The 25,039-nt window shown below is 40.2% G+C and overlaps 1 protein-coding gene across 1 annotated transcript in view; it reads left to right on the top strand.

Annotated features, from left to right (window-relative positions):
* LOC122808152 (C-type lectin domain family 4 member A-like) overlaps nt 1–25,039 on the top strand; it is a 485,199-nt gene that overhangs the window by 135,560 nt on the left and 324,600 nt on the right. Inside the window, exon 2 of the mRNA XM_044079124.1 lies at nt 15,922–16,035. Coding sequence (XP_043935059.1) covers nt 15,922–16,035 — 114 coding nt within the window. The remainder of the gene's footprint in view (nt 1–15,921; nt 16,036–25,039) is intronic.

Genomic DNA, 25,039 nt, shown 5'->3' with positions numbered 1-25,039 from the left:
ATGTTAAACACCAATTAGTCTTAATTTATTTAAGGAAGTACAAAGAATCACTTACTGGTTTTTCATGAGGAAGTCCTGACACTTTTTCAAGAGTACAAAAATACAAAAGCTTGTAGTAGTGTGTTTAATGTTGTTATTTTCATTTATATTAATAAACTGGATGGAGAATCGACTGTGACTTGATGTCCTTCATACTGGTGTTCTTGGATTGCACTGCTCTCTTGTTTTGGTTATCAGTTTGCTGGTGTGTGTGCACCCATCTGTGCTTTTGGAAAATCTCAAGCTTCCAAAACCCTAAGAACACTGTTACCCTTGTGGAAAGAAACTGTACAACTATGTTAATAACAAACCCAGAAAACACTGGTAGAATCCCAACATAAGCAGGTTGTATAACAAAGGAAAGAAAATTATGGCAAAAAATAGGGAGTGTAACACCCAGCAAGATAAAATCCCCGTCATCAATTTAAACAAGCAATTCAGAGGGAAATCAAGTTTACTAAAGCCAGATTTGAGATAAAATAGCCTCTCAGGCCAAGGACAACCATAAGTCTTTCTTTAGCCATGTCAGTAAACTCAAAAGATATTACATAACAATATGTAGAACTAATTGTTTATGGAGTCACCTATAATGAGCTGGAAGGTATATCTAATTTAGTGTATGACAAATTCAGCTCCAGTTTCACCCCCCCAGCCACCCTTCAGGAAATACCATAAATGTAACTCAACCAGCTATCACTAGGAAACAGGTCCACCAAGCACCCTCTAGCACCATATATGGCAGTTATGTACAAACATATAGAATGCCTCCAAAACAGCATGAAACACAACCAAGCAGGATCACAAGACTCACTGTTTAGCTGTAGCTTCCAAACATGTTTCATACCACATAAATGGAGAATTTCAACTGTCGTCTCTCCACACAAGGGTGAGCCATCTACGGACCCTGAAAACTACAGTCTTATAAGTCTGACTAATCTCATATGCAAAGCCATGGAACCAATTGTCATAGAACTGATTAACAATGACAAAGGAAATCTTTCAGTGTTGATGGCATAGAGGGATAAAGTCCTGACTATGTCTCAGGCAACCCAGGTTCAATTAGCAACTCTGGCAACTGATGGAGAGACAGGGAGGGATGGGTGAGCTCATCCTGGGGGAATGGGAAATCATCAGTGATGCTCCCTAAGGGGAGGCATGGTACAAGGAGGGATTTGCCCTTATACATTGTCAATGAGTCTGGGGGTAGGGAAATGAAGTGGGTAGGATATGTACAAAAGGAGAAAATGCAGACAGAAGCACAGAAATCTGAGTCCTTAAGACACCCCTAGGATTTACAACTGACCCCAGCAATACCTGGGGAGTAGTCAGGGAGAGGGTAGGAGAATGGCTGGTAGACCCAGCATAGCTGTGGGACAATGGAGGCTGGGCTGGTAGGATAAAGTCCAAGGGGATCAAAAAATAACATAGGAAACCTTCAGACACTAGATCCAACCCATTTTAGTTTCATCAAGGACAACTTACACTTCTTCAAGCTAGTGGACTTCTAGAAGGTAACCAAAGCAATGAATGAAATCAAAACAGTCCATCCTGCATATCCTGACCAAGCCAAAGCATTTGATACAATACCCCACTCTGGCATTGTAGACAAACTCACAGAATTAGGTGTAAACCCCTATGTTTCTATTTCTGATTGTGATTCTTTCAGCAAACCAACTCTGAAGTCACTCTATATTTAATGCATGTATACACTGTATTTTTTCAGTCACTCTGCATATAATGTCATTTATCTATTGCCTTTATATGCTCAAGGCAATTATGATATTCACTTTGTATATAATATATGTATATATTGCATTATATGATTCTCTCTGTATGTGATCTCATGTATCTATTGTGTTTTCCCTGGGATAAGACTGAAATGGATCAAATGGTTTCAGTACTTTGATCCATTTAACAGATTCAAAGTAAAAAAAAAATGAAAATAAAAAAAATAAAATAAAATAAAAATAAACATCACCCACTGGATAGCCAAGAGGCTGTCAGACATGACCCAAGAAGTTAGGACAGGACAGTATACCTCCATAAAGATGCAGATCACTAGTGGTGTCCCTCAAGGGTCTGTGCTATGTCTGCTCCTTTTTGGCATCTACTTCTCTGAAGCCAAGGCCAACATCAAGGGTCTTTGGCTGACTACGTTTGAATATGATTGCAAACTAGGTGCAGTCATAGCATCCCCCCAGGATGCACATTTCATCCAAGAAGGGCTGACTCAGAATAACTGGGTCACAACTATGGTCTAAAATTCAGTGCCAAAAAATGCATAATAGTACTCTTTGAAAAGTTGTCTGTCCCTGGAAACTACTTCATTGATAACACACCCCTAAGAGTAGAGCCTGTAGTCAGGGATTTGGAGATGCATGCTGACAGTAACCTGATCTTTGAACATCATGTGTCTATGGTAATAAAAAAATCATTCTATGCTAAGCAACTTATAAGCAAGGGTATGGCATCTAGGTCCAAGGAAGTCATCATTCCACTGCATGTGACACTAATAAGACTAATCATTGATTATAAAGCCCCCTTCAGTATGTACCAGACCAGGCATATGCAGCAACTGGAATAACCAAAGAGGTTCCTCACAAAAAGAATACAGGATGTAAACAACATGGCCTACACAGATCATATCAAAGGCATAACCCTGTACTCAGTCTCCTACAGACTGTTGAAGCGTGGTCTATGGCTGGCATATAAGGCATCCTTGGATCATCTTATGATGGACCTTCTGCATATCTGCAAAACAAATGGCATCCAAATGACCCAGTTGGGGAGTATCAGGGCTGCATCTTATTATAGACCAAATGCGCCAAGGAGGCTGTGTTGCACTGAGGTTTGAAGGAGTTGTATAAATGTATGTAGGATGACAGCCATTTTCGTGGGTGGGGATTTTAATTTTGTTATAGATGTAAGCTGTATAGATCACACAGGGGGTAGAATTTCATTCTACATGCCAGAAAGTTTTGGAAAAAGTGGAAGTTATGGATATTTAGATAGAGAGTTGGGAGAAATGCAGATGGTATACATTTCATAGGTATGAATTCAAAAGGCAAGTAGCTCAGACACAATCTTGGTGGACAGTAAGCCAGCAGAATAGAGGATGAGGGTGGACATTTTAGGGTGTAATATTGCTGCTGATGATGCTGTTGTAATTATAGTTTGAAATGGTGCACATTTGGGGGGGGCAGCTGCCATGGGAATCTGATGAGAGGAAAGGGATTAAGAAAGTGCAATATCTGAAACACATTGACACAGATGGAGGGGATGATTCTGTGATGGATGGGAGAGTAGGATTTAGGGAATGAGAGGGAGGTGTAGCTGTGTGTTGCAGAAACGTAATGGGGTGTTCAACCAGGAGAGAATAAGGATGGGATTGAAAATAGGATTGCAGGACTTGAGAAGGTTATAAAGGAGCTGTGGGGGTTGCAGGATGAAAGAAAGGAATGTGGAATGATCAGAATAGAAGAGGATTTAAAAATTTGTAAGAGTGGCAGACTGAGGCAGAATTGGGTCTAATTTCTGAATATTGGGAGGACAAGTTGTTAATGTTGTGGGTGAAGGGCTAGAGGGAAATGCTGGTCAGAGGGTTAGAAAAGTAATTTGTATTTTAATGTTTTATTTTACATAAAATCCTATACCGCACTGCCAAAGCATTCAGAAAAATAAAAATACACATTCAAGCTGGAAATGAAAATGAAGCATATTATTATATAACACTGTTCTACTAATTATATCACATTTTCTTGCTGGCATCAAAACATACTCACAATTCTTACAAAAATGGTTTATTTTCAAAGTTCAGTAGTGTCCATCCCAGCGACAAATGAAATATATGACTGTCTAAAATTTGACATTCTCTTCAATAGAAATTATTACTCTGCTTTGATAAGTGATTGTTTTGTAAATACATATCTTTCAACAGGTATTACTAAACAGGTGCATAAGTAAATACACATATAGCCCTTACTCCTTCCACATCATTAAATCAGAATCTTCCCTATTGTCACCACAGAACAAGCAGCAGATGTTGTCACCAAAACAATGAACACTATATACCTCTACATGCCCAGAAAATCATACCAGTTGTTTTCTTGTTAGTATGAAACACTGCCTCACAGACTCCCTTCTAGACCTATTTAACTTGGCCTGTGTACTGGTTACTTCCTTGAAACATGAGGAATAGTTGTGGTGGTCCTCCTCTACAAGGGTTGCTCAAACACTGACCCTAGAAACTGAAGACCAACTATCCTCACAAGGTTCATAGGTACGGTAGTGGAATGTATCAGGATGGAATCCACAAACAAGGATATTGCCAGCTTACAATCTCTCAACATAAAAAAATGGATTTTTGAAAGGCAGATGCTACCTACGTATGCTGGTTGACTTCTTTGAAACAGACGGTGAGGAGCAGATAAAGGGAAAATATATTGCTACACATGACCTGCCTATACTTGACCAAGGCCTTAGACTCTATCCCACATTCTGGAATCACTGACAAACTGACCCAACTAAAAATTAACCCCTGTGTAACTTACTGGGTAATGAAATGGTTACAAGACAAAAGATTAAATATTAGCGTGGATATCTCACTTTCTTTAGAAAGGCTCATCACCACTGATTTCCCCCAGGTGTCTATTTTGGGAATGTTACTTTTTTTGGCTAATACTATTTCTCAGCAAGATTGATACTGATGTTCTCACTCTGAGCATACAAATTCATTAACAGTTGTCATTAATAACCCAAAATATAACCATATCTTCTGTGAGGTCTTTGGTCATACAAATTTATGGTGCCTTGAGTTTGCACTCCTTCACCACCATAATAATGTGTGCTAACCCTAAATCTGCTCTTAAATCCAACCCTACACTTTCCCTTAGGAAAAAAGTCTCCATAACACTGCAACTAAACAAGGTTGCCAGACACACATCACATACACTAGCCTACATGCACAACACTAAATCCTTCCTTAACTCTTACTCTGATCCTAACCCTACCCCCAAATACATGCACCCACTTCAAATACCCAAGCCTAGTGAATATCCAAAAGTTTTGAACTTAAACTCAGTCTCACATTTACAGTGGCCACAGGCACTTGATATTTCTCCTTATGACACTATCAGAACTTGGTTGAGAATGTTTTCAGTGAATTTTCAAAGCATTTTACTCTTTCAAGGGACATACTATGAGACAGAGTAAAGTACATCCATATAGATAGATACACACACACACACACACACACACACACACACACACACACACACACACACACACACACACACACACACACACACACACACACACCATGGAAAGAGCATGATACGGGCTGAGAAGTGTGTTTTCAATCACTGATTGTGCTCTGGTTACTAAGTCTGTGCAATGATAAATCACTGAAAATCATACCTCTCAACTGCTCTGATTATGCAGATATTTGCCCTCTGGTCTAGCCTTGTTCCTCTAATGTTCAGCAATTTATAATCTTTATCAGAGTATGCAAATTAAATAACTGAACTAAGTCCAGACATAAACCAGAAGGCCCTTCTTAGTGGAGGATAAGACAGGGCACATCTTTTTGACCCTCGGTTATGGTTTTCAACCCCCATCCTAGTGGACTTCTTCTTTTTCTTCTTCTTTCAGCTGTTCTCATTAGAGGCACCACAGCAGATCATCTGTTTCCATTTCTTCCTGTCCTCTGCATCTTGCTCTGTCACACCAACCACCTGCATGTCGTCTCTCACTACATCCATAAAACTTATTTTAAGCCTTTCTCTTTTCCTATTACCTGTCAGCTCCATCCTTAGCATCCTTCTCCTAGTATACCCAGCATCACTCCTCAGCACATGTCCAAACCATCGCAGTCTCACTTCTCTGGCTTTGTCTCCAAACCGTCCAACATGAGCCGACCCTCTAATATACTGATTCCTAATCCAGTTCATCCTCGTCACACCCAATGCAAATCTTAACTTCTTTAACTCTGCCACCTCCAGCTTTGACTCCTGCCTTTTTGCCAGTGCCACCGTCTCCAACCCATATAACATAGTTGGTCTCACTACCCTCTTGTAGACCTCCCTTTTCACTCTTACTGGTACCTGTCTGTCACAAATCACTCCTGACACTTTTCTCCATCCACTCAACCCTGCCTGCACTCTTTTCTTCACCTCTCTTCCACACTCACTATTACTCTGAACTGTTAATCACAAGTATTTAAAGTCATCCACCTTCGCTAACTCTACTCCCTGCATCCTCACCATTCCTCTGTCCTCCCTGTCACTCAAGCACATATATTCTGTCTTAGTCCTGCTGACCTTCATTCCTCTCCTCTCTAGAGCATATCTCCACCTCTCCAGGGTCTCCTGAATCCATTCCCTACTCTCACTACATATCACAATATCATCCGTAAACATCATAGTCCACAGGGACTCCTGTCTCATCTTGTCTGTCAACCTGTCTGTCACCGTTACAAATAATAAAGGGCTCAGAGCTGATCCTCAATGTAATCCCACCTCCACCTTGAACACGTCCATCACTACTATAGCAGACCTCACCACTGTCACACTGCCCTCATACATATCTTGTACTCACACTGTACTTACTTACTTCTCAGCCAGTCCCGACTTCCTTATAAAATACCACAACTTCTATCTAGGCACCCTGTCATATGCTTTCTCTAAGTCCAGAAAGAAACAATTCAACTCCTTCTGACCTTCTCTATACTTCTCCATCAACACTCTCAGAGCAAGCATCTGCAGTGCTCTTTCCTGGCATGAAACCATACTGCTGCTCACTAGGCATCACCTCCCTTCTTATCCTAGGTTCTACTACTCTTTCCCACAACTTTATGCTATGGCTGATCAATTTTATTCCTCTGTAGTTACTACAGCTCTGCACATCACCCTTACATTTAAAAATTGGTACCAATACACTTCTTCTCCACTCTTCAGGCATCTTCTCACTTTTCCAAGATTTCATTAAACAATCTTGTTAAAAACTCCACTGCTATCTCTCCTAAACACATCCATGCTTCCACAGGTATGCCATCTGGACCAACAGCCTCTCCATTCTTCATCCTCCTCATAGCTGTCCTTACTTCCTCCTTGCTAATTAATCCATTGCACTTCTTGATTCACTAACCCACAACATCCAACCTTCTTTCTCTCATTCTCTTCATTCATCAGCCCCTCAAAGTACTCTTTCTATCTGCTCAACACACTCTCCTTGCTTGTGAGTACATTTCCCTCATTATAGGTTCATAGGTGTGTACTAGGCTAATGGCCCTGAAGCCTTTACAAGCCTAGACCATAGAAGTGCCCTGGCAACGTGCTGCCTGATGTTAGTTCCCAGTGCTTCTATCAAGAAGACCCAATGTAGTGATCCCGGGGTGAACTTTCTATTTCTCATCCAGTCATCAAGATTTCTCTTGAAGAGAGCCAGTGAGGTGCTCTGTTTGACATGTATGGGAAGTCTATTCCAGAGCATGAGCAGTCTCTGGGTTATGAACTTCTCCTTCAAGCATGTTCTGTTGATTGTGGTAATGAGGTTGAGGTCTCTGGAGTGTCTGGTGTGGACGGATTGGAATTTCTTTAGATGTAGCATTTCTAACAGAGCTGGGTCAGACATGGCTTTGTAAGTCAAGCAGAGATCGCCTCTTAGTAGACAATATGAGAAAGAGAATAGCTGGAGTTTTTGAGTCTGTCCATGTAGGACATGTGTTTAAGGCCAAGGATCCTCTTTGTAAGGTTCTTTTGTGGCCTTTCCAGCTGTTGCATGTGTCTAGTGAGGTACATGCCAAATGGGGCATTATACTCGATGACTGGCCTAATGATGGAAGAGTAGAGAGAGATGATGACCTCTTTCTTCCTGGATGCAAAACCTTTGGTAATGAGATGTGCCACATAGAAGTGCTTTCTGACCAGAGTGACAATGTGGTGGTCGAAGGAGAGGTTGCTGTCAACCTGTGTCCCCAGATCTCTTATAATGCCTTCAGTGTTCAGTGGGCTCCCATCAATGTGGTAATTAGTGGGAACTGAGTTTTTCCCCAAAGGGGATGACGATGCATTTTTTGGCATCAAGCTTAAGCCCATGGTTTCAACACCAGTCATTGGTCTCAGTGGGTCCTTTCTGTAGGATGTCTACTTCACTTGGGGAGTTAATAATGGCTCCCTATTTGCAGTCATCTGCGAACCTGGTCAACCAGAGTCCCTCCATGTTGGCCTAGACTTCTGATAAGTAGATGCCAAACAGGAGAGGACCCAGGACTGATCCCTGTGGGACTCCACTCATGACTGGTCAGCAGTCTAACTTGGAGTTTGCTACTTTCACACTGTGGGTTCTATCTGTAAGCCAATTTGCAACCCACGTAGTGATATAGGGGTTGATGCCTAGTTTGGTGAGTTTATCAATAATTCCTGAGTGGGGAATGGTATCAAAGGGCTTGGTCAGATTGAGGTAGGCTGTGTGTACTGCCTTGCCCTCATCCACAGCTCTGGTGACTGACTCAAAGAAGTCAACCAGGTTGAGCAGGCATGGTCTCCCTTTTACAAAACCAAATTGAGTGGCATCTAGAGTTTGGAAATTCCCTATATCCTTGTTAATTAGGTCCATGATGATGCACTCCATAACCTTATATATCAGACTCATCAGGCTAATGGGGCGATAATTTCCAGGGTCTGTAGTCACTCCTCCTTTATGGAGAGGGATGGCTGTAGCAGTGCAACATTTGGTAGGGACAAAGCCTGAGGTGAGGCTGTTATTGAACAGGGCACACAGATGTGGTGCCAGTTCATTTCGTAGTCCATGTAGAACACATCCAAGGATATTGTTGGGTCCCATGGAAGCTGTATTCATGGCCTTGGACAATGCGGCTTTAACTTGTGTTGCAGTAATGCTGGGTCCTTGCATTCCTCTGGTATTTTGATTGGTCCTTTAGGGGGGTGAGAGGGGTAAAGCTGGCACTGAATCTGTCGGTCAGTATGTTGACAATATCTGTTGGCTCAGTATAGAAGGTACCATTGTGCAGTAACTCACAGAAAACCTGGGTATTGCCATGGAGATTCTTGATACAACTATAGAAGGCTTTGTGGTTGTTTTTAGTCTGCCACAATTCTGCCTCCATAGCTGGCTATAGAGGTTTTGATGAGGTATCTCAACTTTTTGTTGAGGTTAATAAGGGAGTTTTTCCAGTCTTGGGACTTCACCTTTTTCGGCAACAGTCTCTTCCTTCTATTGTAGAGTTTATTAATAGCACGGGACCACCAGATTGGCTTCTTTTTTATGGAGGAGAGCTTCTTGGTTCTGTTGGGTATGGCTAGTTCCATGCATTTATGTACGTGTTCGTACAGTGCATTAGTGTATGATTAGGCAGTCATGCATCTATTTTCCATTGACATGGGTGTTGTGAAGTTAGCCACCTCAGTTTTTAGGAGCCCAAAGTCAATCTTGGAGACGTTTTTCATGGTGGTTACCTTTGCAGGGGTTGTGGCTGAGATGTGGATTTCCATGGTGATTAGTTTGTGATCAGATCTAACCAGGGAGGAATAGACTATTGGTGTAGAGCAATGGTTGCCTATGTTAGTAATAACCAGGTCCTCTAGTGGGAGTAAGAATGAGCTGGTCCAATGCATTGGAAGTGATGAATTCCAGGAAGTGTTGGGCCAATGTATTGGTGCATGAGTAGTTTTCCCAGTTGATGGAGGGGTAGTTAAAGTCACCTAGTATGAGAGTGTTGGGTTGGACCCTAATAGTGTGCAGAGCACTTAGGATGTGGAATGAGAGCCTTGGGACATGGTTGGGGACTTGTAACAGGCTATGATGTGAATTGGCATCTTATCCTGTGTTAGTTGTACCTGAAGTATTCCAGATGTCGTATGCTGGGCTACTAGTCTGGAGGTGTGCATATCCTTTATGAATATATAGACACCACTGCTTTTGGAGCTTCGGTCCACATTCTGGGGCCAAAGTGTGGAATGAGCTATAGCCTGGTAGCTCAGGGGTGCTTTCTGCTGCTTTAAACCAGGTCTCCATTACAGCACAAATGTCACTGTTCTCCATTTTGAGGAGTGCCTTGAGCAAGTGCATCTTGAGATTGAGGCTTCTAGCATTGAGCAGCATGACCCTCAGATTGCATTTATTTATAGCTGTTATTATGGTAATTTGGTCTTTGGAACATCACCTAAAAAAGGCACTATAGGGGTGGCAAGAGCCTTAGCCAGTATCCGGAAACCCAGGGGTGACAGATGCAGGCCATCTCTAGCAAAGCACTGAGGTCTGTCAATCATGTCATCCCAAGCAGACAGATACTGGATCCCCTTAGAATGACACCAGATATTTAACCAAATGTTGAAGTCAATCATTTTCTGCTTGTACTGCGGCATCATTCTGGGTGATGGTAGGATGCTGCTCAGTGCTAGGGTCATACCTGCTTGGGCCACTTAATCCAAGAGCTCCTCCATGTCTCTTTTCATGTAGTCCAGGGAGGTTGGTCTGAAGTCATTCACATCCACATGGACAGTGACAGAGTCATACTTGTAGTTGTTGTGGAGTGACCTGAGTGCATGTGTTATGTGTCGGATTCTGGCACCTGATAGACAGCTGACTGTTACCTTCTCTTATTCAACCTAGTAAGTGGGACATCAGTGTGCCTCACTATTGAGTCACCTTTGATTAGTGTATTGGGCAAGCTGTTTTGCCTTAGGGGCTTAGGTTGAGGGGCACACTGTGTAGGTGAGCTATGTGTCTTGTGGTTTGTGCTATGTTGTGGTGGTTGAGTGCATTTCTGCCTTGGAGGTCTCTGCTGTTTGGGTAGATTTCTATTGAGAGACTCCACAAAGGTGGGTGTGTGGTTTGTGTTTTTATGTAAGAGCTGTGATGGTGGGTGTTCTGGAGGGCTATGTGTTGCATGTGGTGTGGTGCAGGTGTTGACCTTCTCCTCTTGACCAGCTATTCCGGTCTTGGCTTGAGAGTGCATGGCTTCCAATTTGGAATTATAAGTACACCTCTCACAAGTCTGAGTGTTGGAAGGTATAAGAATGCCCAAGTTCACCAGGTTAATAGGAGAAAGTACAGGGAATTGCCCTTTAGACATGCCAGGAGGGATGGTCATTATTACTAAGTATGGGAGCTGTTACCTTATATAGTCCTTTTACAGGAAAAATGTTACTCAAGGTATCTGAGTCTGTACAGAGCACTGCCAAGAACTTGAGGGGAAACTAATATGTAGACCCTGAAAATTTAAGGATGAAGTATTTAGGCAGATATTCTGAAGTTAGAAAGAAATCAAGCAGTACTTACTGAAAAATAAAGAATTAGCTTATCAAGAATGATGAAAAGAGGAGAGTTTCATGAATGGCTAGTGTCTGGCTACTACTAATGCTGGTCTCAGCACAGCTTCACTCTGCTGGGATACAATACTCCTTTGCTTCTTCTCTCACCAGAAGCAAAATGTTAGCACCAATCCCAAGAAGAGATGCAGGCCACGGCCTATTTGGTGATCCACAGTCTTGTCCCAGATGATGCAAGGGTCTGCAGGCTTCTACTCTTTTTCTGGTAGATGCCTCAAATAGCAACCAGACCAATCAGGTACGTTAAACACAGACACTCAGTCTCCAACCAGAAAGAGTCAGGAATCAATGCACTCTGCCCTACTCTCACCAGGATCAGAATATAAGCACAGATTTCAAGCTGTCACCTATAAAGCAGTTATTAAGCTTTCTGGTGATCAACAGTCTCCAGGAAATATTGTAACTGCACTCCTTCTCTCACCAGGAGAAAACAGAAGCACTAATACCAAGATGACTATTGAGAGGCAGAATGTGGGCTCTCCAATAACTGGTGGCCTTGCAATAGATGCTTAAAGGTAAGATGAAAACAATGGTTTATCCTAAACACTTCAGTGTGGACTAGAGGAGTTAGATGTAAAAGTAGGTAATTTAGTGGAAAGTCGCTATTTTTAAAACAGCAAGATAGAGTGAAAGGGGGAGGTCACTTTTGTATTCTGGTACTATGGAATACAGTAGTATGGCCAATAAATTTAAATAGCTGAAGGGGAGTGATTTCACAAAATGATAATTTTGTGCTTACTCACACCAGCCAGTAAAAGCAGAAAGGAAATGAGATATATGGTCAAATTAATATAAGGGGCAGGCAACTAGAAAGACAGTGGTGTTTAAGAACACAACGGTAACCATCTGGGACAGTGGAAAAATTTCTGTCTGACTCACAAGAGACAGAGCTGTGGTCTCTTTTCAAGTTTTAATATGCAGTTAAAAGCAGAATACAAGTAAAACACAGTGTAAAGAAAACAAATCACAGTATACAAAACAGAAAAAGGCAATAAAGTAATACAAAATACAACAAATAAAAAGCAAATTAAACTTTCCCTCACAGCAAACTGTAGCAGAGTCTGTTTGAGCCTTTCCAGCAAAGCTCTGAAATGTTTTATTTTACCCCTTAAATAGAAGGGTTAGTTCCTAGCTCCACCCTTTTAGTTCACAGATGATTAACCTTAACTGACCTGTTGTAACTTGTGTGACTCCTTAACTGACCTGCTCTAATTTCTGTCTGACTCACAAGAGACCGAGCTGTGATCTCTTTTCAAGTTTTAATATGCAGTTTAAAGCAGAATACAAGTAAAACACAGTGTAAAGGAAACAAATTGCAGTATATAAAATAGAAAAAGGCAATAAAGTAATACAAAATGCTGCAAATAAAAAGCAAACTAACCTTTCCCTCATAGCAAACTGTAGCAGAGTGTGGGTGAGCCTTTCCAGTAAAGCCTTATCTTATCCTTTATCACCCTAACCTGCTGCACATCTTTCTCAGCTTGGTCCCTCTGTCTAGTCAATCAGTACAGGTCCTTTTCTCCCACCTTACTGTCCAACCTTTCATACAACTTGCCATACACTTTATCCTTAGACTTTGCCACCTCTCTCTTCACCATATGCCTCATCTCCTTATACTCCTGTTTATTTTCTTCATCTCTCTGACAATCAGCCTCTTCCTCTGTATACTCTCCTGTACGACCTCATTCCACCACAAGGTCTCCTTGTCCTCCTTCCTCTGCCCAGATGTCACACCAAACACCTTTCTAGATGTCTCCTTTACCACTTCTGCTGTAGTTGCCCAGCTGATAACTCTTCACTGTCACCTAGTGACTGTCTTAACTCTTCCCTGAACTCCACCTCACAATCATCCTTTTTTGACTTCCACCCTGTGATCCTTTGCACTGCCCTCACTATCTTCCTCTTCTTCTTGATTGTCAATGTCTTCCTATGCTGCCTAACTATGCTTTCTCCTGTCACCACTTTACAGTCTCCAATCGACTTCAGACTGGCCCTCCTGCATAGGATATAATCTACCTGTGTGCATCTTCTTCCACTCTTGTACATCACCCTATGCTCCTCCCTCTTCATAAAATATGTATCCACCACAGCCATGTCCATCCTTTTCCAAAATCCACTAACATCTGACCATCTGCATTTCTCTCCTTAAAACCATACCTACCCATCACCTCCTCATACCCTCTGTTCCCTTCACCATGTTCATTGAAATCTGTTCCAGTCACCACTCTCTCACTCTTATGTACACTCACCACCACTTCATCCATCTTACTCCAAATTTTTTTTTCTCATCCATTGCACACCTAACTTGTGGAGTATGTGAACTAATAACATTCATTATCACATCATTAATTTCCAGCTTCATAAACATCACCCTGTCTGACACTCTTTTCACTTCAAAAACACTTGTGACATACTGTTTCTTCAGGATAACCCCTACCCCATTTCTCCTCCCATCCACACCATGGTAGAATAATTTGAACCTGCCTCCAATATACCTGGCCTTACTCCCCTTCCATCTGGTCTCTTACAAACACAATATATCAACCTTCCTTCTCTCCATCATATCTCCCTTTACCAGTCATACTGCCAATATTCAAAGTTCTTACCCTCACTTCCACACGCCTAATCTTCCTCCACTCCTCCTGCTTCTGGACGTGCCTTCCCCTCTTCTTCTCTTTCTCCTTCAGCCAACATTAGCCCTCATTTCACCAGCATCCTGTTGGCTAACAGTACTGGTGGTGGTCATTGTTAATCCGGGGCTCGAATAATCCAGTATGGAAATCTGAATTGTTGTCCACATATGTGATCTGGCAAAAATTTTACACCAGATGCCCTTCCTGACGTAACCCTCCCCATTTATCTGGGCTTGGAACTGGCATGAAGAAATTCATCTGTTTTCTAAAAGGATTTTAAAATGAACCACAGGAAATCTTCTGACCAATTCTATAGATATAAGTATACAGAGCAAGTGAACTGAAACACAGATACTATGGCAAGGGTGAAAATTGCCTTTGCATTATTATTAAAACAAAAAAAAAACTGTTGAAATGGAGCTTTTATGAAGTATCCCATGTAGACAGCAATATACAGAGCATTTGCGTTTGCTTTTGTAACATTATTATTTATTTATTTATTTACATTTGTTTACCAGGAAATTCTGACTGGACACAGGTCCATTTTCAGTGGAGGCCCGAGGAGAAAAGCTCCACAGAATAAATGACATGATAAATGGTATACAATAGAAGTCAAAGGTAATTATACAGTATTGGTGAGGATGACATGATAAATACATGAGCACATTTGTTAATGTTTAAGTAGTGAGCGCGATTACAAACAGAAAAATAATAATAAGTAAAAGCACATCGCTACAATTAAGAGTAATAATAGAGTAATAACTAGTAAATCTTGGAAGAATGAGCTAGCAGTAATTAATATTCAGGTCAGTTCTTTTATAGTGATAGAGAGATAGTCTGTTTATGATTTATTATGATTTTTGGTTCTTGTTCATAAAAAGTGTTGATGATTGTAATACTTTATTTGATTCAAACAGTATACAGGAGCTTACGTTTCTTAAAGCAGCATCTTTTATTTGTGTTCAAGTAAACAGAGCTAAGTAATAATATACAATAGCTAGTACACACAGATATCACTGTCTTTGTGGTAATTACCAGTCTAAATGAAGAACAGTCAAAATGTGTTTTATTTGACACAGTTTCTACTTTACATTGCAAGGTGCTTCAGCAGAAGAAAAGGTAACTTTGGTGAAAGTAATTAAGGAAATAACCAGTAGCTGAACAGAAGCCTGCTGTTCCAAGGAGAAGATTGTCTTCTTTTCCCCTATTTGGGGTAAAATTTACCCTTCAGAAAGTGTTACTGTTTCCTGCAAATCTAAAATATAATAAAATATCATTTATATTCTTTATACATTTGGAAATAAACTTATAGCAGAATGTTGTGAATGCTTGCTGTGTGTCGAATGGTGGGAAGGTTACAGTCAGAAATGCCAGATATAATGTTACTGTTCAAGACATGAAACACAGACATTATCTTATTTTAACTTCCTCTGATTTTGATGGGGTGAACAGATAACTGCAGGGATGTACACAATGTGTGCAACAACATGTAATTATTTATGGCAGCACAAAGTGGAAGACAATGGATGGCTATATGGCAGGTACATTCCTTACCCTTTTAATGACATTATCTTCCCCAATGACTGCATAATATGCTTTTCAGTCAACTGCAATTGCCCTTTCTAAATAATGCATTTGATACCTTTTAACCTTAGGGAATCAGACAGATGACCCTAGTTGCACAGTTAATCCCCCCTGCTTATGTTATGTGTCTGACAAATAAATGAACCAGATTTGATTGATCTTCTTCTGGTGCAAATTAAAATCCCCCATTCTGTTACCAGGACCAGACCCCATAATTCCATTACTCCTCAGCAATGTATTAATTGTACAAGCAAATATAGAAGTGAGTCTCAGTCAGTAAAACATTAAGTATGTAATTATTTTCTTCTATTCTACAGGTGCACCAAGACAGGAAGATGGAAGAAAGAAATGTAAAAAACGAATGGTGTTAGCCCTATCCATTATCACAATAACCATTCTGCTGGTGATAATTATACCCACTGTGGTTTGGAGTAAGTCTATTCTTCAGTACCTTAGTTTTGAATAACTAATAATGCATGCGTTTTAATGTATTAATGTTTAAAAATGCAGTCCATGTCATATGTTTTTAACTTAAAGAAAATGTTAAATTTCTCCTCTGTTGCATGTAATATGTATATAATACATGTTAAATCCAAAAATAAGATAAAATAGATCCATATAATGGATAGGGTTTGGCATAATCGGCATACCTCTCAACCTCATACTGCAAGAAATATGGACAAAGCCTGTTAAAATGAGGGGACAAAGGCCCAAAAATAGGGACACATTTAAATATTGGCCTTATAAACATAAAAAGTTCCTAGAATAACAAGATTTATGTTACCATACATTTTCTGAAGGATATGAAGTCTGAAACTCAAATGATTATCATTATTCATTGACTTTAGTCCTTAAATTATCCCAATGATTTATCAAAAAACAAAATATTTATGAGGAACAGAGCAAAAATATGAGGCAAAAAAATCCAGCCATTCTACAAAAATCTGTAGAGTTGAGAGGTATGGCATAATGGTTAAGCTCTTCACCTTATAGGCACAAGCTACAGGGTGCAATTATCATCTAGAGTAATTGACTAGGCTTAAAATGGACCTTTATGGCAGTTAGCCTTGTATTCGCCTGGTTTTAACAGTTGTCACATGGTAAGTTTAAAACATTGTAATATACTATGAATGACTTTAGAAAGTGTTGTAAAACAGTGATTTAAAACACAGAAAGAAGAAAGAGAGAGGTCAGGAAAGTTGCATGAGAAGCACTTTTTTATCACATTTTATTGAACTCTAAAATAACAAGTAATAATGAACAAAAACTGGCACACATTTCTAAAATTGCATGAAGCATATGCGAGAAGTTAGCCACTCTTTAAATTGGAAAGCATAAAGAAAATGAGTGATACATTATACTGACAACTTACAGAAAGAAGTTAGTTAAAGGCATAGTGCTGGATACAAAATGTATGGTTTAACTAGCTCTTTGAGACATATAAAAACACTAAGTTTCAGTTCCCATAACCAGAGCCAGATATAGCACTAGGTGATCTAGGCAGTTGCCTAGGGCCCATGTGGGCTAGGGGCCCCCATGTGGGCTTAAGGTAGATATAAAATAAAATCAACTGTAAATAAAAAAATCCAAAGACTTCCCTAAACACAGAAGGGGTTTAGAACCTCAAGGGAGACTTTCTTTTAGGACACAGGAGGGTTTAGGACCTTGTGGGAGACTTCTGAAAAATAACAGCAAGCCCCAGAAACCTTACTGCTAGGATAATATCCTAATGTAATCCACAGAAGATTTGATTTAACAGCTAAAGCTGAGGACTTTACAACAAGAGCGCCAAGGACATCAGAGCAGCAAGCAAAGGGGATTTATCCCACAAACACAACAATGCATGTGCAAGCCAATGAAACAGTGAGTGCAGCTAGTAGCGGCCTTAGCTCAACTGGTGCCCTAGAAAAAAGGGCTCCACAGTGCCCCCCTACTACACTACCTGGTGCTCCCATCCTGGTCTACGTACACCAAATAAATACTGGAAAAGCACCCCTACCAGAGCGGCGCCCTAGGCAGCCACCTAGTTGGCCTATGCCTAAGGCCGGCTATGAGTGCAGCAGCAGGTGTGTATGTGTAGCAGCAAAGGTTTGTACATGTGTGTGTGTAATTCCCCAGTTATGCAGACTGTCTAGTTAAGTGACTTTGCTCAGAGTCAAACCCTGAGCCTTAATAATTGGCAAGTAAGTGTTTTAAACCTCAACACCAGCTGCCAGGTGTCCTTTAATTTATTTATTGATTTATTTATTTATGTGTGTTTGTAAATCTCTGAGCATTGCAGGCTGTCAATGTCAGTCACAGAATTTCATAATTGCATTTTTCAGTGTTAGTGGTGCAACGGATAGCAAACTTTGGTTCAGAAGGCCGTGGGCTGTTTTCCCACATCAGGTAAATTGATTGCTGACACTACTAGGCACAATGGGGAGGTGAAGTGCTGCACTTCTGAGTGTCTTCCTTTGGATGAGATGCTTAATAACTATAAACATGTCTGTTTGCCAGCTGTTCCCTCCTGCATATCACAAGCACAGCATTTTTTTAAAGTAACATATGCAATTTTATTCTTCAAGGACAGCAATTTGTAAATGAAACACTGAAATGTTAAGCTGTTTGCCAGCAACAACCTCTTCATTAGTTTCAGATCTCTTTAATGTGGACTTATTCAGATGACTTTCACTTCTACAGAGATTGTGCATATTGACTGTTATTCGTGGATTATAATGACAGCAGTTAGAGTGGCCTTTTATGGCTGAAATATTTTGAAAAACGTAGCCTTGTCATTATTGATCCATATGTTTTGTTTCACTGTTTACTGAAAAAATGTTCAAACCTACAAATTTTCTAACACGTGATGCCATATTAAACAAAGATTAGGATTTAATCCAATCAGGAAGGTGAATCAAAGAACACATGCAATTTTAAATGGTACTATAATATGTGCAGGTGGTTCATGGTTTTAAAACACCCCAGAGATAAACTTAATCTGTCACTGGTCAGATGCATTTTCTTTGTAGGTTTTAATGCAGTTCAATGAATGTGAATTTCAAGGACAGAGAAGTTTACTGTTGCTCATGCTAAGTCTGTTTTCATTATGAGACTGCATTGTTTTGTTTTGTTTGGCAATTGGCTATCACTGTTTGTGCTATAAAATTTGGAATAAAAGTTTTAAATTAAATCCAAATCTCTGTAATCACTGTAGAAGTATAGAAGAAAATAGTGTGTAGAATGACAGGTTTGAACAGTACTTTATGGTAACTTTGTAGAGAGAAGCATAAAATGGGACACTGGAATGGCTGCTGGGTAGGGATGCTGGGGAGACACAAGGGGAGGGCCCTGATCCATTAGCTTGCCTAAGACCACATTTTACCATGATTTGGCTTTGTCCTTTAACTGCTTTGCCATATAATCTTAAATTAAATTAATTATAACAAGGATAAAAAAACGACTCTAAAGATACAGTTTAGGAAACTAGACAAATGAAATATTGAAGGTGGGGTAGAGAATGCAGTTACTGGAAGGGATAAAAATTATGGAACATGGTCATAATGTTTTGAGATTGCTAGACATATATATATATATATATATATATATATATATATATATATATATATATATACATACATATGTGTATCTCTCTCTCTCTCTCTCTCTCTAATAGGTATGGGGGCAGCGGGGTTTGCTCCTGAAAAAAAATATTTTTTTTTAGATTGGATCTTTTTTGTAATGTTTAAATTTTCTTGATATACACTCGTGTGTGTGTGTGTGTGTGTGTGTGTGTGTGTGTGTGTGTGTGTGTGTGTGTGTGTGTGTATCTATATAGATGGATACACATACAGTTTTATATACAAATACAAAGAGAGGTAGTGCAGGAGTAAGAGGGAGTAAACTTCATATAAATAAGTGATTACATATACTTAATTAAAAAACAGTATTTCCTACTTTTTTGCTATAAATGTGTAGGAAATACAAATACTCGATGCTGAGGAGGAGTCTTGTTAAATTAATATGCAACGTAGTACAAAGTAAGATAGAAGATGAGCAGTATTTTCCATTCAGTGACCTAATGGGGATGCTACGTGACTGATTCATGTTGTTTCTTATTTGTAAAGAGGACAACTGACTGCCTGTGAGCTTATTTAGGTTTCTGTGGAGCTTGTTAATGTTTGGTATTTAGATGGCTTCCCTTCTCTTTGTTTTATACTGTTGTTACAATAAAGGATAAGAAGCCTGGTTTGTAATTATTATATTGAATTAGAGCTGTATGCAGATTGCAGCTACAATGAACTTGTGGCTAATGCTTCTATGATTATTTGTACAAGTTGTCATGATGTAGGCTAATTTAATGTGGTCCTTCATTTATTCCTTCTTTTCTCCTTTGTCCATATTCCATAGCCCTGACTTGACTGAATGGTTGCCCTTTACCTCTTTCTTCCCTGCATTGCTGAATGAACTAATGGGGTGTTACTCAGGCTTATGTTAGCTGTCATCTCATTGTGAATCTTTAATGTAAGAATATGTTGGTATGGAGATCTTTGGAGGGTTACTGTCTCTACCTGGGGAGTTGCATTTCCTTCAGTTTTCTCCTGGCCAAGGTAGACTTGAACACTAAGGAATTAAGTTTCAGCAATTATTGTTTAGTACAATGCTTTATTTCTGTTTAAGAATACAGAAGATTGTACAATTTTTTCTTACAACTTTAATATTCATTATGCTGGGTTTTGTTGTAATGATCTGGAAATGGGACCATGCACTTCCATCTGCTTTGGAGGCCTCTGCCTTGTCATTCTACATAGTTTAGGCTACTTCGTCTTGGGTTTTGTTTCCATGTTATATGTAATTTATCAATGCTAATTTTTGGATTGAATTTTAATTTATTGATTTTCTTCTTAAACTGTTCAAAATACAAGGCTATTTTTCTCCAACAAGTGCTGTTTGGTTTGGGTTAGGGTATGGGAAAAGAGTTGTATAACCCAGTAGAGTGTGGGAGACTTTAAAATGAAGATGAGCTGTTTGCCTGCCTTTCACTGAGCCTAGTTACATGGTTCCTGCCATTGTATGGGGGACGTTCCTGAGTTTAAATGTCACTATGCTCAATTCAAGATTAAAAGTTCACAGTTATATGTATAGCAGCGGCACTCCGCTCAGTGCATCTTAGCTTTTCAGGAATCCCATTTGTTAGCCATTGAGCATTTCAAGTTATGTTATCCATGAATGGGTATAATGTGACTTCTTACACAATCTAGGATAGTGGGAAAACAAAAGAGGGGTTGCTATTTCGTTACTATCTGGTACTGCTCATTTCCAGAATTTGTAAAATTTTGTTAATGGGGATGGTTTAATAGCTGATTTTATCTTGACATAGAAGATTCCCACTGTTTCTTCTGATTTTATGACATTATGGGTGCTAAGAAAGACAGGAGGACTTAGTAACTTTGCTAACCAACTTGAGAGCGCAACCTACCCTTGAGAAGATATTCTGTCCTTGTATGTCACTTTACTTTTGTGTATTCCAGCACAGACTCCATTGCAGCCAAGGCCACAAGTTTGTCTGCATTACAAAACTTTTTAGAAAGCATCATAGTAACACGAGACTGAATGATTTAGGTGTTAATGATCATAGTGGTGGACATCCTTCAGCCAAATCAATTGCCAGATCATTTGAGGATGTGGGTCATCCTGAATTCCTTAAGCCATACCCTGCACATTTGGATCCTCTTCACCTATTTTAGTAAAATAGAGGATTTCCAAAAAGTCATCACTGACTACGATCAGCATCTTCCTGAGGCTGATGAAGAGGTGACTAACCCCCAACCTATTCTTTGGGACTCCCTAAGTGTGATATTCACATCAGGTTGTAAAATGCTTTCAGCTCTGAGCCTTTTCTTGTTTGCAGTGGTGATGGACAGGTTAACAGATGAGATCAGACAGGAGTCCCCTTGGACTATGATGTTTGCAGATGGCCTTCTGATTTGTAGTGAGAGTAGGGTTACAGGTTGAGGAGATCCTGGGGTGGTGGAGATATGCTCTAGAGAGGAGAGGAATAAAGGTCTGCAGGACTAAGACAGAATATGTGTGTGAATGAGAGGCAGGATAGAGAAATGGTGAGGATGCAGGAAGTAGAGCTAGCAAAGGTGGATATGTTTAAATACTTGGGATTAACAGTTCAGAGTAATGGTGAGCATGGAAGAGAGGTGAAGAAGAGAGTGCAGGCAGGGTGGAGTGGGTGGAGAAGAGTTTCCGGAGTGATTTGTGACAGATGGGTACCAGTAAGAGTGAAAGGGAAAGTCTACAAGATGGTAGTGAGGCCAGCTATGTTATATGGGTTGGAGACAGTGGCACTGTCGAAAAGAAAGGAGTCAGAGTTGGAGATGGCAGAGTTAATGATATTAAGATTTGCATTGGGTGTGATGAGATGGACAGGATTAGGAATCAGTATTTTAGAGGGTCAGCTGAGGTTGGATGGTTTGGAGACAAAGCCAGAGAGGTAAGATTGTATTGGTTTGGACATGTGCTGAGGAGGGATGCTGGGTATATTGGGAGAAGGATGCTAAGGATGGCGCTGCCAGGTAAGATGAAAAGAGGAAGGCCTAAGGTAAGGTTTATGGATGTGGTGAGAGAGGACATGCAGGTGGGTGGTGTGACAGAGCAAGATTCAGAGGACAGGAAGAAATGGAAACAGATGATCTGCTGTGGTGAGCCCTAAAGGTAGCAGCCGAAAGAAAAAGAAGAAGAAAAGGTTGTGAAAAGCCTTTGCAAAGAATAGCTACATATTCTAAAGTTCTTGCATGAGAAGCATTATTGTCTGCCTATTAATAAGCACAGGCTTACTCCCTATCATTCAGTGCTGCCTAGTCTCTGTTGACTTTTGACCCTTCCCTGATCACTGCTGTGGAGTGACAGTTTCACTGGGGATGACTTTGCATTCTCTCACTATACCCCAGTGATAGAGATGCCTTAAACAGAGTGAGATGTATGTAGTGTGAATTCTGCCCAGAAGTCAACAAACAACTAGCTTGCAATTTTAAGGTCCAACCAGATGATAGTGCTCTCCTCTGTTTAGTAGATCTTATGTCAGGGATGGAGGCCTGCAGGCCAGTAGAAAATCTGAAAACTATGCAAAATTATTTTCAGTCAATGTTTGGAGTTCTATTGAGTAAGTAGCACAATTTCTATAATGGTAAGGGTATTTGCTTCTCATGTACAAAGTGCAAGGTTATATCCTGACTGCTGACCAATGCCAGGAGTTTGCATTTTCTTTCAGGAGTGTTCATTTCCACCTCCCAAAAATTCATAATGTGCGTATCTACATCAAATTCACTCCAAAATAGAGTTATAGGCAGCAGCACAGACACAAGTTGGTGCTTGTTGGAAGGAGAGTTGTAAAGGCCAGCTGCTTTAGGCATTAACGGTGAATCATACTTCCCTGCACTGTATGAAGAGACATTTTTGATCTCTCTGAATATGTCTCTGAGGCTGGTATGCTACTAGGAGTGAATAACATTCTACCTTCACCAAGGATGATGCCACAGTTTCAACAATAGTTGATTCCCTTCAATAATGTTAGTTTCTGGTGTGCTTCCCGGGGTATTAAACATTAGTCAGCACAGGTGAACATGGTTAACAAACCACATTACTTTGAAAATGATGGTCTACACCTGTCTCACCTAGGCTTCTGAATATTGGCTAAAAATGTATCTACCCCTTAGAACCTTTTTTTGGACAATGCCAAAACTGGCACACCTACAGGTGTAGCAAACAAAACACAAAGAAAGCTAAAGGTGTTACTGCTCAGTACTAGGAGTCTAAACAAGAAACTCAACACCCTACAAGCTCTCCTCACGCTGGAGAATACAGGCACCTGTGCTGCTACCAAGACATGGTATAAATCCACTGAACGTACTCTGGTAGTGCAAAGCTTCAGTGTCTTTCACACATTTAGAACATCAGCTGCACTGACAGTGACAAAACGTGGAGGAGTCTCAATATATATTAGCAACAAACATAACTCTAACCAGGATGATGCCCTGGAATTTATCCATGTGAAAAATCACCATGGACTAAGTTCCATGCCATATGCTCGCAAGATATATTTCACCCTGTATCTCTCTAGAATCCAATAGCACAAACCTAAACTTATTGGAGACACTCACCATTACACTAAATATCCTATTCATGGGAGATTTTAACTACCTTTCTATAGACTGAGAAGCATACACTGCCTCATATTCATAGGCACAATGATTCCTGGACTTTAGAAACACAAATATCACACCCACCAGAGATTCAAGCATACTGGAATTGGTACTCACCAATATGGCCAAGAGCTGCAGCCCCCCCCCCCCCCCCCCCCAGTGTCACATCCTCACTGGTGTGGTTGGACTACAAAGCTGTTGCCTGTGAAATAAAAACCTACTCAGTAACCCCAGCGAACCCTTATCACTTAGGAACTACTTAAACGCAAACTGCATCCTGTTAAGTGATGGTTTGTCAAAATGTAGTGCCCCTCCCAATCCTGATTTCAAGTCAACCTATGCAGAATTGTTCACAGAAACACTGTACAACTATGTAAATGACTGTATACAGGCTGCTGTACCTACTAGAAGTAAGCCCAAAACAAACTCTAAAAACACAGTGATGGAATCCAAACTTTTATACTGTTTATAACAAATAGAAAAAACTCATGCCTAAAATCAAGAACAACTCCCATAATGATAGGAGCTCTCTAATTAAACTAAACAGGAAACTAAGAGGATTAATTAAGTCCAACAAGGGGACTTACAAGGTCAAGATAGCCTCACAGGCTAAAGTCAGCTACAAGGTCTTTTACAGCTATAACCAGAATCTCAAAAGCAGTAAGCATCAGCGTGCTGAACTGGTGGTCAGTGGTGCCACCTTCACTGACCAGAACAACATAGCACATTTGCTGGCTGAAAAATTCAGCTCAAACTTCACCCCCACTCACTCTCTCCACCTACCAACATGAAATACCTACTAGCATAACCTCCTAACTATTAACAACAAGCAGGTCTTGGCAGTACTCACTAAGGACAAAAACAGCTTCAATGGACCCTGACAATATCTTGGGAAACCACTTTTTTAATTTCTCCAAGTCTTTTGGGTTTCTAATACCCTGATGGGAAATACCCCATTCCTAAGTCAAAGTACAATTAAAGTTCATGAAATTAGTATTGTTTCAATCTTTGATGTCAGTCAGAAGTGCTCTTTGCAGCACCGCAATGTGCCCAGTAATGACTCTTTCTGCAATTCGCATAGAGTTACATGTATTGGTAACATATCTAAATACGATTGTAGAGTCTTTGCTCCTACTACTACTGGAACTGTCTGGGTATCTTTCTTCCACATTGCTCTCATTTCTACCTGCAAATTCTGATATTTTATGACTTTGTGTCTCTCTGTAAGCAAGACACTGTAGTCACT

Source organism: Protopterus annectens, chromosome 8.part0 (genome assembly GCF_019279795.1).
Source record: "Protopterus annectens isolate FY-2018-M chromosome 8.part0, PAN1.0, whole genome shotgun sequence".
Classification (NCBI taxonomy): Eukaryota; Metazoa; Chordata; order Ceratodontiformes; family Protopteridae; genus Protopterus; species Protopterus annectens.
Note: the sequence above shows the minus strand (reverse complement) of the source record. Positions and strands in the feature narration are given on the sequence as shown.